This window comes from Tachypleus tridentatus, chromosome 9 (genome assembly GCF_004210375.1).
Source record: "Tachypleus tridentatus isolate NWPU-2018 chromosome 9, ASM421037v1, whole genome shotgun sequence".
NCBI lineage: Eukaryota > Metazoa > Arthropoda > Merostomata > Xiphosura > Limulidae > Tachypleus > Tachypleus tridentatus.
The window spans coordinates 78,390,913-78,405,738 of record NC_134833.1 but is presented as its reverse complement, the minus strand read 5'-3'; the positions used below and the strand labels follow the sequence as shown (position 1 = coordinate 78,405,738).

Genomic DNA, 14,826 nt, shown 5'->3' with positions numbered 1-14,826 from the left:
CTTCTCTTCTGTTCATCCATGATTTTCCATTCCATTCAGTCAAACTGTTGTCCACTTGTTTCTTCTGTTGGTTTTCCTTATCCTACTCCTGTTAGCATGTGAATATTGCTGATCAGACATGTTTGTTGTTGATGTCAACTGTACCTTATTTCACATATTCTATATTGTCCTTTTCCCCATTTATTCTTTCTTACCCAAGATTTCTACAAGCAGTAAATAGCCTGATAATTGTATCAATGTCTGTTTCTGTCAGAAAAAAATTATGATAAAACTAAAATTTTGTAAGTTGGTATCTGATTAAAATATCTCTAATTTTACTGTTTTACATATTTTCCTTCATGTTTTGACCAGATATTTACTAAGACAAATAAATATCATTAAAAATATCTGTTTTTACCCCTTTTATTTCTATTTTTGGCAGTCTCATTTAATGTTGATGAAATGCAAATTTGCATATTTTTCATAGATGTATCCATAGCTCATTACCATATTAAATATGCTTAATATAGTTAAAACAATAATCAGTCAGGATTTTGAAAACATTTGGTATATATATGTATACTTTGTAATTATTTGAACTAAAATAAGTTAATAGTTTAAAAACTACATACATGAATAAATATTATTATGTACATGTATTTATTAATATTTGTATAACATTTATGTAACAAAATGTGCATATAACAATAAAAACATGTGTGTAATATTTGTTCATGTCTTGTGGCTCTAAATATTTGAAGTTTATTGAATGTGGCTCTTACGTTAAGCAAGTTTGGCCACCCCTGGTATAGTAGGTTTGAGAACTTTAATGAACTGCAGTTGCTTGTTGAAAGAAGGCTTTAGTATAAAAAGTCTAAATATCTCTTCTTTTCTTTTAATAGGTAGTTCCACTCCAATAAAGTTCTTAAACCTGCTTTGGTCTTTGCTTATTCCAAATAATATAGGATACTTCATGCTTCAGAGATTTAATCAGTCTGAACAGTATATTAGTAGATTTACTCACAAAATCACAGAGCCTAAATTTGTTACACATAAAATGCTTAATTCAGATGTTGTAGGTTTCATTGTATGCCATTTATGGTTTCTTTTTTTTTCTTCATTGAAATTACACATTTTAGTGGAGAATAGAAAAATTCTCTGATTGTTTTACTTGTTATTGGTAATATTTCTTTGCTTGGATTGCTTTTTATAATAAATATCTTGTATTTTCAATTATATTTAATTGTTTTCTTAGAAAGAAAGAGAGAGAGAATTAAAAACATTCTCATTGTAAACTGTATTTTTCATTATTGAAAACAAAATTCCATTCAAGTCACTATTTCAAATTGAAAACTTTGAGTACTAAAAACAGCTAGAAAACACTGATTAATTTTTATCTAACTGAATTAGTTATAGTTTATCAACAGTTATATTTTGGTGCATGCATTTTTCCAATTTGGAGGATAATGTATTTCATTTTCCCTAAGTAGAAGAGAGAATTATAAAATCTGTTCAAGAACTTATGTGGTACATTTTATCTGATGAACACTACACATTTGTAAATAAAACATTTTTTGTGTATATTAATAGTTACACAAAAAATATTAATTTTTGATAGGTCTGTATATTGTTTGCCAGGAGTTCTTTACTTTGCCAATGGTGATGGTTTCAGAAAAACTGAAAACAACTACAGCTGTGAAATATATGGCAGTTTTGACTATTGTCATGTCAGCTCCAGAGTTTGCTATAACTGTATCTTCAGTGTGTTTGGAAAGTCAACTAGGAACTGGGACAATTTTTGGGTATGTGTTATTATCTATATTTCTAATTTTAACTGAATCGAATATTATGCTACAAAAATAAAAAATAAAACTTCCAAAGTATGAAGCATATTTTACATTAAATGAAAACTTCTATTATTGATTATATGTGTTGAATTGTTTCCATAATGGTTTTAGACTTATTATACACTGCAATTTAGCGAATCATATTTTTCCAGTACAAGTGCTAAATGACATATGTGACTGTTATTCCAAAAAGAGAGAAAACAATAATGCTAAAATTCTGTGCAAATGGTATGTATATCTCTCTCACTCTCTCTCTCTATAGATATGTATGTGTGTGTGTGTGTGCATGTCATAACTTTAAAAAATGTTTTTTTGTTTTTTCCCTTTCAGCACTGCAATATACAAAAAGTTGGTCATCATTCCCTTAGTTGGTGCAGTTGCTTCCAAGGTCAGCCCATTAGTATTTCATTGTGAAACACTTTATGTTATACTGTTGTTAGAAAAGTAATATATACATAAATGGAAAACTGTTGGCAGCATTCATAAAATATAGATAAAATATTTTAAAGAAATAAAAATAAGGTTAGCCAAACTAAGGGGAATTTGTAAGCTTTGGTTTCATAATTTTATTATTTACTGAGGAATGAGAACAAGAAAAACATGAAATTCAGTATCACTTTACTTAATTGGAAAATCGATATTATGAAAATAATTCATCTTTTATCTTATAAAAGATAAATGTAAAAGAAGTGTATGATATTAAAACTTAACCATTTAATATAATCTTTGAAAACTGGAGATTATATGAAACTGTTAATTCTGAAATGAATTTCTATTCAAGCACTGAGAAATGAAATTGAGGTATAAAACTTTAAAGTGAAACATATTTTTATCTGTCTTGGATGTTCATTAAAAATAGTAGAAAGAAATCCAGTTGATTCAAAACTGTATGAAAAGACAAGAGTATTATTAATATTATAACCATCTTTCTAGACCCTAGTGTTTGACTGGCGACCATTGGTAATTGATGGAATATATTATGCTTCATGTGTCCTTTTTGTCAACTTTATTCACTGGAATGGATATCTTTGGTGGGTGGAAGGTTTTATGTTATTCTTGTGGTACTTCTTGTATTTCTTCTTGATTGTAACTCATGAGGAGCTAATGAACATGATGGCTGTCTGTGGAAGGTAAGAGTTTATTGATCAGTTTAACAACAGTGACTAGTTGATGAAATTTTTGTAATGCATTGAAAATTATATCATCATACACAAACATTAATAGTTTATTATTGTTTGACCGTCTCACAGAGTTCTTTAAATAAGTGCAAATTTAATCAATAGTTGCATTAAGCAACAATATCATAGAACCTAAAGCTTAGTTTTAGATCACTGTTTTAACTGCTACATTTGTGTTCATGTACACATACCTGTCAAGTAAAAAAACAAGACAGCCTATAAAGGTTGAACAAATACACTGTTTGTCAAGGCTCAAAAACAAGAATGCTCAGTGGAATGGGAACATTATTTTGTTTTACTGAGCTGCTAAAACTCATGTCAGTACTTTATGTTAAATAAGAGACATATTTTTAAATTTGAAGTCTTTTAACCTAATGTGAAATAATTTGCTGAAATCATTTGTTAATATCTTTGCATTTCATTGAGTTACTTTCTGTATAACAATTCTGAGAAATAATTTTCACAAGTGTATATATTTTAATTTTAATTTGTCAGATTTTTATTGTAATAAGCTGTCTGAACTTATACATTATATTCACTTTTATATTTTTTGTCAGTTTTATGTTTCCCCAATTAAATGTTCATTCACATTTATTTAAAGTAATTTTAGATAGTAAATATGCATGTAATAACTTGAAAGATACAAAACAACAATTTTTTGAACTTAGGGTGGTAATTTTATAGCTGGATAGGACATCAAATGTTGGAAGAAGGTGTCTTGAAGAAACAGTAAATGTTTTGGAACTTGTAGAGTCCTGCCAAAGTAGTTAGAAAAATAAACACTAAGTTTAGTAATTTACTTTAGCTTTCATCAGTGTTAAGGTCTCATTATGCAGTGGAAATTTCTTAAACTTCTGAGATTTTCTTAAATTGATCTTGACAATTGAGAATGAATTGACAATTGAATGAATATTTAATTTTTAATGGCCTAGAAATAATAAAATTATATAATGTCTCTGTTATTATTAATATAAAACCTGGTAACTTTGGTCAAACAAAAAGAAATTAAGGTATAATATCTTATACTAAACTTGAAAATTAATATTTACATACATTTTTTTTACAGCAAAGGGAATTTATTTCTTCAAACAGAAGTATTAAATATACAATCATTTTTATTCACTGTGGAATTACTTCTCATTGGGGTACTTATTTGCAAACAGGTAATACTACCATGGCTGGCATGATTTGCAAGAATATGATAATGGGTACATAAATACATTCTTGGTGTATTATTGAAATATTTTTCTTTAATCTATTTTTGGAAATGGCCAAAGTCACTAACCAGTGTGTGGGTCATAATCCTGGTCACATTGGCCACTGAATGATGTAAAGTCCTCAGTTGACTACCATCAGCAGGCTCACAAACAGGAGTACAAGACATAGCACTCTCATACATGGTTTCAGATGTGTTTGTTGAGTACCTGAAAGCAATGCATTATGGGAAAAAAATCTTCTACCTCAAAAGTGCAAAAAAACTTGTAGTAGAATAAGATAAAATTGTCTCAGTTGATCAGGCAACAGACACACCACAACCAGTTTCTACTGGTACAGTGGATGAATCTGATCAAATGACAAAGTTTACTCATTGTATGCCAAAGTTACCAGGTTTCACTGTAGGCTAAGCATACAGTCTAATTATTTCTACTGTAAGTTGCAATTTACAAAAATGTTATAAAGATCCCTTAATTGTTTGTTTTAAATTCATAATTCTCAGTGAGTCCATTCTTTCATTCATGTTAAGAAATTTCTTATATAAGAGTGTTATAGTTGAAATCTGTCATTTTTCAAAACATTGCTTTATGAATTACATACTTGACATCAAGTTGACTGAATCAAGCTCATTTAATGTAGAAGTAGTTTAAAAAAGGTGATGCAAATTAAAATAGTCATATACATAAAGTTTTCTGTGTGGGCTGTCATGTTTATATGTTTTGTTAATTTACTGTCCTTAAATGATGATGTTTTCTAAATTGATTTAGGAGTAACAGTTGTTCACAGATTGTATATTAGAAATTAACTCGCTAACTTTTGTTGCTTTTATTGTGATAAATTCTCTAATTTGTTTTAATATTTTGATTGAAGCAAGCACCAATTTAAGAAAAGTTCTGTTTATTCCAAGAAATAAATATAATGGATGTGAAATAAAACTTAAATCATTTCTGTTTATTAAATCTTATATTCCTTAAAACGTAACTCTTAAAGCCTTTACCTTTTTGTAGAAAGATCTGGATCAACAGAAATTATGAAATCAAAGATTTATTTTGCAATATATACCACAATCAAACAGATGAATCTGTTGGTTATAAAGAGATCACAAAGAAGCCTAACTGTAAGTTTTGGCATTTGCATGAAGAATATTGTGAAGCAAGTGATGTAAGAGAAGATCAAAACAACATTCACATTTGTCATGAGAAAGCTTTAAAGAGTAATGACAAACAACCGAAAAAACTTTTAACAGAATTTGCTGTTAGAAATAATAAGTCTGAAATAGTGAACAATATGCCATTAATTACAACACCCCAGGCATTTACCAAAACACAAATGAATAACACCACTATAAGTGGAAATATTCAATCTCAAACAAATAATTTTCCATTAGGAGACAACAAAGCTCTTAATTCTCTAACTTCTGATAAGTCAGTGATAACAACTACCAACACTCACATTTCAACAGTGAGTATGCTTCCTATTTATAACAAACCAGTGATGACCACAACTGTTTCTGACAATTCAACAGTAAACTTGCTCCCAACTATGAAGAGGTATATGGACAATGTCATGGGTTCTCACGTTTCCACAGTACCTGAAATCCCAGTATGTAAAGAGCCAGCCACTTACACTTGTAACCAAACAACTAATATGCTTTCAACTCCATTCAGTGACTTTTCAACAGGAAGCAGTACTTCTTATACTAGCAACATTGTGACAACTACTGTGAGTTCTCATGGAGAAACAGGAGTCATATATCCCAGCACTCTTGGTTTAGTGAATGTCATATCAGATGTGAGTCTTAATCATACTGTAGATGAAGAACAACCCAAATCAAAGGACCAAGAAGATTTAAAAATGAAAAATGAATATGCTTCATCTTATATGGAACAAGATTATAAAAGATCCTTTATACAAAATAGCTCAATTGAAAATGATTACTTGGATAATTCAAGAGATATAGAGATCACTGACAGTATTAAGTATCAGGTTAGTTGATATGACAGATTAGATAATTTTACTAAGAAGCACAAAATTTAATTTCTAGAAATAATTCTCATACATATTTACTGTAAAGAATATACTGGGAATGGCATTTCCTCATATAATGGTTGTAGTTATTTTGGTCCTTGTAGGGTCACTAGATAAGATGCTTATATTGCCACTGAATAAGTTGTTATTATTTGCATTAGATAAAGCAGTTTTTTTGGTTTAAGATTCTTGGCATGGTTTAGGTTTAATCAACTATAGCTGTACTCAAACAAGTATACATTGATCTGTATAATGATATTAAGCAAATCTCAGTTAGTTAAGAAACAGTGTAAAAATCCATATATCATACATATTTTTAAAAGAATTCTTGTTTGATGTTAAATAACTTAAGATTTTTTAAACACAGTAATTAAATAGTAATAAAAATACTATATCAAAAAGAATGATATCTAGAGTATTAAAGACTTTACGAGTCTCAGTTTTTTCATCTTTTAATTTTGTTATTTTTCTTAAAATTGTCACTTAAAAGTTAAGCACAAAGCCACACAGTGGGTTGCCTGTGCTCTGTCCACCACAGGTATTGAAACCCAAATTCTTGTGTTGTAAGTTTGCACACATACCAGTGTGCCACTGGGGGGCTTTTCTTAATGTCTGCAATTATTAGCTGAAGAAACACTACTTTTTAAATCTTTCTTATGTGTTGTTTGCATCCTTGATCACTAATATGATATAATGTGAATCTGATAACTATTTCATTCTTCCTTGGGACTGAAGTTGCTGTTTAAAAAAATTTGCTGTGTCTCTGTTATTTTTATTTATCTACATATATAAGTGGCCTGGATTTATTGACTGTATTGATTACTACATTTCTTTTCTGTAATGTAAACCAAGTTTTTTCCCTTGATTAATTTTAGTAGTGATTTTTATCCTAGTAATAATTTTCCATAAGGTGTAAGATGAGACAAAATGAATATTTCTTAATATCATTTTCAGCCTTAGTTTTTTTTTCTTTCAAGTTGATAATATATGACTTTATGTATATATACAGTAATGGAAATAATTATGGAAGCACACAAGGGATTCACATATAAGAGTAATAAATAATGGTAAATTGATGTTGAATTTGTTAATGATAAAAACACTACGACAGAATATGTATAACAATAAGTAGCACAATGTACTAGTATTTTATATGTGAGCCCTTTGTTTTAACATAGAGTTTTTATATTAACCCATACAGTCTCAATGCTCTTATTAGAACCTTTTTTGTGCAGGTAAAGCCATGGTTGTAAGGATTTCATCAGCCTTTTACCATCAAAATGTTTGTTATTTTAGCACAAGGTTGGAATTTTCTTTATAAAAAATTAAACTATAACAGCAGAAAATGTTTAGATATTTTCACCACATTTGTTATATGCTTGGGATCATAATCTTGCTGGAAAATCAGGTTTCTGAGGACTCAGACTGTTGCATCCCAGTATCAGTCTTCATTGTCTACAACGTTTTCTTGTTTTTTCAACCTTACCATTCTGTTCATTTTTCTGCTAGATCTAAATTGCACACTTACATTCCAACTTCACATTCCCTCATTCCCCAGTGTCGAATTGCCATTTATTTTATCAGTGGCTACCCTGTCAGGTCTGCCCACTTTTATTCTCTTCACCAACCTTTGGTCTCCATTTTTCTGATGGTGGGTTATTCAGGTTCTCACCCATGGCTTATCTTTCTGCTTCACCCTTTCATCTTCCCTTTGTTCTCCTTTATCTTTAGTTTCTTGAAGATGTGATCTATTCTCAGGACTCTTGGCCACGAATACCATCAAGAGAGTATTTACCTCTACATGTGTACCTTGTTATTACTTTCTTTTTTATTGTTGTCCCTAAGAAAATTGAATATATGCTTCTGGTAATAAACATGTTATATTAGTCACTTTCATATCATCCCTTGATTCTATATGGAGGGTTTCTCTCTACCAAACTATGGATGATCAATTGAGGTCTACATTTCTACATTTCAGATATTGTTTTACACATTTTGATCCCCTCATCCTCTGTACGTTTTCTTTGTTTCATCCATCATTAACGGGTCTTCCAGTTTTATGTTCTTCTTTTGGTTTTGCTCAATGCATCTTTATTTGAGTCGTGAAGCATTTGCTTCCTTTGTTCATAGATTGGAGATGTGATTCCATTATTAGATGGATAACTAGCTTCTCCTTGTCCCTTTTTGAGAGGATTCCTTCTTTCACGTCTGCATTTTAATACAGAAAGCTGCTTGTCTGAGCTAGCTTGTCAAGCATTCAGTATCTTTTCTCATGCTAACCCTATAATTTGTACATTTGTGTGTATTGTTCATCTTACATCTCAGTCAGGTTCAGCTTTCACCACTTCACTCACAAATGATAGAATGCCTTGTTACCAAGGTTTGTGTTTCTCCTTTACATCATGTGCACAAAGTTTGTTTGCTTTTGAGAACTCTGGCTTTCCTTGTAATATTCATTCATTCTGCTCACAAGTATGATTCTTGCAGTGGAAATTACAGTACAATGGAACCTTTCTTGGCTTCCTTTGTTCTTTAGTGTACCCATTCCTTCTCCTATTCTCAAGGATATGTCTTGGTAGTCAACCATGCTGATGTCACAATAGATGTTCTCTTGTCACCCCAACTACATCTCCATCTCTTTACAGATGTCTCTCTGTCAAGCTGAAGGGCCATCTCTAAACAACTAAATGACTTTGAGCATTTAATGCATGATAATATCCTTGAATTTCTTGCCATTCATTGAACATTTCCTCCCTTTTGTTGTGAATCAGTTCGTCATTATCACTTGGATGATTTCTTGATTTTTACATCAACTCATTCCGGAGGTCTTTGCTTTTTTGTGTTGGACATGCTCTTCTGGGCTTATTCCCATCAGATTTGTCTCATGGCTTGTCATGTACCTGCAGTTCTGAACTTGATAGCTCTTTGCTTCTTTCAGCCAAACAGGGTTCTAACCACAGAGTGGTCTATCCATCCTTAATGTTTTCATTGGGTTTGTTTTCCCTTAAGCACACATTTAATTGATGCCTTCCACACTTTCAACACCATATTTCCCCTCTTCTAGTATCCAGTACCTCATCTTTCAACCTCTGCTGACCAATTATTTCAGCCAGAACTAGTCTCACATGTTTTTGTATGCCCTTCTTTTGTCCTTAACACTCATTCTTTGGCTCTGTTGATGAAGCTTCTTTGGCTGGCACAGCCCTAATTTCCTCTGTTCCATCAATTAGCATCCAGACTTCCTTCTGTCCAATTCCAGTTCTCTTTTACTTGTCATTTCTTTCTATCTTTCCCAGGTGTGTTGGTCCTTCCTATTCACATGTAGAACTTGTCCAGTCCATTAACCAGAGGGATGTAATCATGTAATCTTTTTCTTGTTCTATTCCAGTAGTCATTTGTTTCTGTTTGCCTATCAACTGAAGTGCTGGGCTTTTCAATATTGGTCCATCCACCTCTCCCTTTTTTTTTGGGTTATCATACCATGGCTCACTTTACAACCATTTTTACATGGTTCAACCCTGGATTGCCTGTTCTCCCTATTGCTAGTTTCTGGGCAACTTTTTCATACATTTTTCTTTTCCCTTTGTTGTCTGTTTTATTCCTCTCCTATCCTCTTCACTTTTTTCCAATTCTTCTTTCTTCACCAACCTTCTCATCCAATTCCCATACCTGACTAGGACTTTTACATGATTTATGCATTCTCCCACAGGTTTTATTCAGGCCATTAATTTTGTGTACATTATCTCATCTTTTTTTGAAAACAATTTTTTCTTCTTCTTGTCTTTGACCACCTTTGCTCAAATGTCTATGTCATGATTGCTTCCTATGCTCCCTTTCACAGGGCTTACTTCTTTTTTCTTCCAAACTAGACATTTCTTTCTTACAATTTGACTATTCAGAAGGGTGATTGGTCTTTTACATTAGACTCATTAACTTTATCACTCTTTTGCATCTTATCTCATTTCCACTAATCTTTGGACAGGATCCTTCAGACTGGCATATGGATGAACACAAACACAACCATTTCCTTTTAGCTGTTTCATCTTGTAGAAAAATTTGATTAATTCAAGTCACTGTTCTTCCATATAACTACATGTCATCTAGTAAATGTTTCTTTTTCAGTCCCATTTTCATCTTTGTTGGATCCTGCTAAATGGCTTGTGCTACCTTGAGAGGAATACTTATTTCAAAAAATCTACGTTTGGTCAGAAATGGTGTGAAACACTCAAATGCACTTGCAAAAGCATTGCCAGTGTCAACACTTAAGATGGGCGTTCTACAAAACCACTAGAGGTCTCCTCATGGTATGCACTCTACTCAGTTACCTAATCCAGACCATAACATTCCATGGACTATCGTGAAAAAACCCAGCACCAGGGAAGTGTTTGTTCACTTCTATGGCTTGTGTTTGCTCACTTTTAAAAATAAGGTTTTGTATTAACATACTTGACTGTCTTCAGTAAAACCTTTCTGTCAACACCTGGAGTAGGTGTGGGTATCTTTCTATATCCTCCCATTGAAAGCCCCCCTTCTTCAAGTGGAGCATAGGCGACTTTTGCTATTTACCATTTCCCAGCTGCTGTGATAGTGAACATTGGAGAGTTTTTTATTTTACACAGCATTAGTTGGAAGTAGAGTGCCATTGACACTGTTTGTGTAGTGTGGGTCACTCCTCAAATAGTTAGTGTACATTACTCATGCAGTAAAAATCTCTTTACTTGAGGTAAGCACACACTGTATGGCCTGATCATTCTCTAACCATACAACACTTACTGGATCATTGACTATGTGTCCAAATGCTCGGGTGATCGTGATCTAATTTCATCCATTCCTACAACATCTGGGATTCTTTTGTTTTTCTTTCCTTATCCCTCTGAATGAAGAATTATGCCTTAGTGATCTCCTGTGGGTGTGTCTCTATGGGGCTGCTGCTGCTGGTTTGTAAATGGTTGTCACACTCCATTGATTTTCCTTTGGGTGCTCTCTGAAAGAAGTTCATCTCTGTTTAATTTTTTGCACTGATCCCCTCTATCATTTCAGTGTGGGACTCTAGCTATTCTAGAAATGTATTTTTATAGATACTCACTACTTCACACCTTTTCACATTTCCTCCCACTTCCAGTGTATTTTCTTGTTGCCTTGTCTGAGAATGAAGTTATTTCAAACACAAGTATTGAAGGGGAGTTACTACAAAGGAAGGTTGTGTGACACTACTATTGGAGGAAGGCAATCATTATATGATGTCATTGTGCATTATCACAGTGGATGTTAAGTACATGATTTTTAGATGAGAGTTAGTTTAAGGCTAGTGGCACACAAGTCTCATAGACAGGCATACAAGGAATGAAGCTATTCTGTGTGTAGAAGTGAGTATCAACTGGAAATAAATTTTCAAGTAACTGAAATATTAAATTTCCAAATAAAATTTAACTCCTTATTAAGTAAAGGTGCTTGGAATTTAGATTTTGAGGCTATGCAAAGATTTGGAAAAGTTATTGAAATTTCATCATGTACAAATGCTGAAAGGGTTAGCATTAATTCACTTAGTATGGGCCTTTTACCCATTTTTTTATCCTTGTCCTTTCCAAATACTCTATATATTTTTTTGGTTTTGTTTTTGCTTTATGTTTCTTGGCAGTAATGTGTAGTTTGAACTAATTTTCCATGCCCAGCATTTCCTGAAGATACTTTAGTTCTCTTTCAAAATACTTGAAATTAGTCTACATTTGTCAACATACTTTAATTACCAGACGATTTCTCTTATTTCTCATAGTATTTGATTTTGGAATTTTTTGCTGGATACAGAAGGAGCTGTGGCTGGTTTAATCCTTATATTTGCCAGATGAGTTTCTAAATGTCTTAATCCAGTGTTGACATACTTCAATACATGCCCCATTACCTTTGTCATGGGTTTAATTTTTCTATTCTAGCTTCATCATTTTTGTTGTTATAATCTCTCTGTACTTGCCTTTTTACTTCATTAATGTCTTTTTGTACTGTTTTAATCTTTCTGCACATTAAATTCCCATGTCTTACATGTCAATTTTATTTTAACTTTCTGTCTCTTTTATTTTGCTTGGAATTTTTAATTTTCTGTAAATTTCTCTTTATTCTTCTTTTAATCTGTTGCCACTTTTTCTAAATCTTCTTTTATACTTCGTTTCTTTCTGTTTTTCTTTTTTACATTATCATCATTTCCAGCACATGTTTAGTCTCAATTTAAGCGCATGTATTTATGTTGAATGAAAAGTTCAGCCTACATTCTATTTTATTTTATTCAAGTAATCCCACTTCTGACATGAGTATTGTAAGAATGTCTATTGCTTAGGAGAATCTTCTTGATAATTCAGTATTAATGAAAAACAACATTTTATTTCATCTATTGCAAGTTTTACAAGCTCATTGAGCAATAGGCCTAACTAGCAAATAACACAATTCTTTTCTCTTGTTAAATTTCAACTTGTAGTTATGGTACAAGCTGTAAACCAGCAAACTAAGAGAGTCACTAATTAATTCTATGGTAGTTTTATATTACTGCAATATTTTTCTCTTAATCCCAAAGTAATTTGAGTCATTACATCAAATTTAATCATTAAGAAATTTTTTTAAATGTCATTCATTATCAGTAGTTATATCAAAACTACCTGTGGCAAAGAATACAAAGCATCTAAATTAAAATATTAAAGCATAATTTAGAGAAATGAGTAAAATGTGATTTTTTCATGATATTTGAGTAACTAATATGATGAAGTGACTAGTTATATATTTTAGAATGTTTATGAGCAAGTTAGAAGTTTAAATATGATTTTATGAAATATAAGTTTAGATATGATGAAGTGACTAGTTATATATTTTAGAATGTTTATGAGCAAGTTAGAAGTTTAAATATTTGAACATGTCATTGTAGAGATTTTAATCTCATTTGTAAATGGTTCCTTGAAGCATACCTAAGATAAAAAGTCATCAAGTGCAACATGTTAAAAAAGCAGATTATCAAGCTTAGATACTTAAATAATTTTTCTCTTATTTTTTAACAAGAAACAAGATACTCAGTCTAGTGGATATTATAGAACTTTGCTGAAGTACCTTCTTGACAAAGATGTGAAACTTATAGAAGATCAGGTAATGTCTTTGTAGAGTTCTAATACATTGTTTGAATATGCAATTTTTTATTGTTGTTGTCAAAATAAGTTATTTTATCTGGTTATTACTAAATAACATTCAGCAAGAGGACAGGTCAATCTTTAGAATCACATTGATTATTGTGTGGGAAAACAAGGTTTAGTTTACCAACATTCCACATGATTACATACAAAGACAGTCACTTAAAGTTGGATTTTAACCTGATTAAGGATAAAACAGTAAGGCTGTACCTGCTGAGTAATAAATAACCTGGTTCATTTTGCACAAGTTGGCAACTTTTGTTAATATATGAAACTGGTGTTGTTATTAGTAATGTTGTGTTATTCATGTTATAAAATTCCATACATATTAGTCCAATAATTTAATAACACATTTTTTATAAAAATCTTATTTCTTTTGCATTATTTATAACAGTATATACTTCTCTACAGAATGGTTCTTTTATAGGAATTTACAATATTATCAGTTAATTGTGTGCTACCTGTAAACAGAATTAAACTTTATAAGAAAAGAAAATTAACACTCAGATTTTATTCTTAAATTAGTAGGTTGTAATACAAAAATGTTAATATCATTTGAAGAAATTGTCTGATGCAGTAGTACTTTAGTCTGTTTTAGTAGATTGTAAGCAAAATGGCTAATTTACATTAATTTTGAGCATTACAACTAAAAATATATGTATTTTAAGTAGATTGTCTTTAGCCCAAAATATCACCACTATTATAATATCTTCCTCTTAAGACTTGTAAGATGATGAAAATTTTGTCATTTAAAGTATTATTTGTAACATCATAAATCTTTCATGTAAACTGTTATAAGAAAATAGTACTACGTATGCAGTGGCATATTTAGGTAGGGGCTAGAGAGGGCTCATGGTTTTAATGGGGGCCAATTGATAATTTTATTCTATGTAAATTTACATAGGATGTAGGGCCCACAAAAATTATTAACCCTTTAGCCCACATAATCTTAAATCTGCCACTGTACATCTGTAACAATTACTAATCTTATCATTAATATTAGTTCAGTAGATCATTAGCAGAATAACTATTTATTGCTTTTTGTTTCCTGCAGTATGGATTTTATTAAGTGATACAGAATAGTTAAAATTGAGGAAGTTGTGTTAGATGCTCTTTATAGTATGTTTAACCTTTTTATTTGTATAATTTATATATTTTAATAACAGAACAAATATTCTAGTTATTTATTGTGTGAGTCAGTTATTTATTTAATTTTTTATTTATTCTTTTGTGTCTTAATAAATATTAGTTTTTTGCTCTACTGTTAGTAATGTCCTGTTACTTGTCTTCATGTGTAAACAGTAGCATGTCATAGTAATTTATCTCAGATATCAAATTTTTATAAAATTACACTGTCTGAGCTATTTAATGTATTTTAATTGGTCACAGAACATTTTTAGAGAGAACTGTTTAAAT

General features: G+C 31.1%; 1 protein-coding gene across 7 annotated transcripts in view; it reads left to right on the top strand.

Moving 5' to 3' along the window:
- Positions 1-14,826, top strand: part of LOC143225556 (uncharacterized) — a 51,822-nt gene that overhangs the window by 22,180 nt on the left and 14,816 nt on the right. For 5 of the 7 annotated variants that reach the window (XR_013013921.1, XM_076455220.1, XM_076455218.1 and 2 more), the window contains 5 exons: positions 1,598-1,781; positions 2,157-2,214; positions 2,760-2,956; positions 5,227-6,205; positions 13,286-13,369. Coding sequence is in view for 6 of the 7 variants with exons in the window: in XM_076455220.1 (XP_076311335.1) it covers positions 1,598-1,781; positions 2,157-2,214; positions 2,760-2,956; positions 5,227-6,205; positions 13,286-13,369 (1,502 nt within the window). In the remaining variant the exon portion in view is untranslated. The remainder of the gene's footprint in view (positions 1-1,597; positions 1,782-2,156; positions 2,215-2,759; positions 2,957-5,226; positions 6,206-13,285; positions 13,370-14,826) is intronic. The other 2 variants (XM_076455223.1, XM_076455224.1) reach the window with 1 other exon arrangement.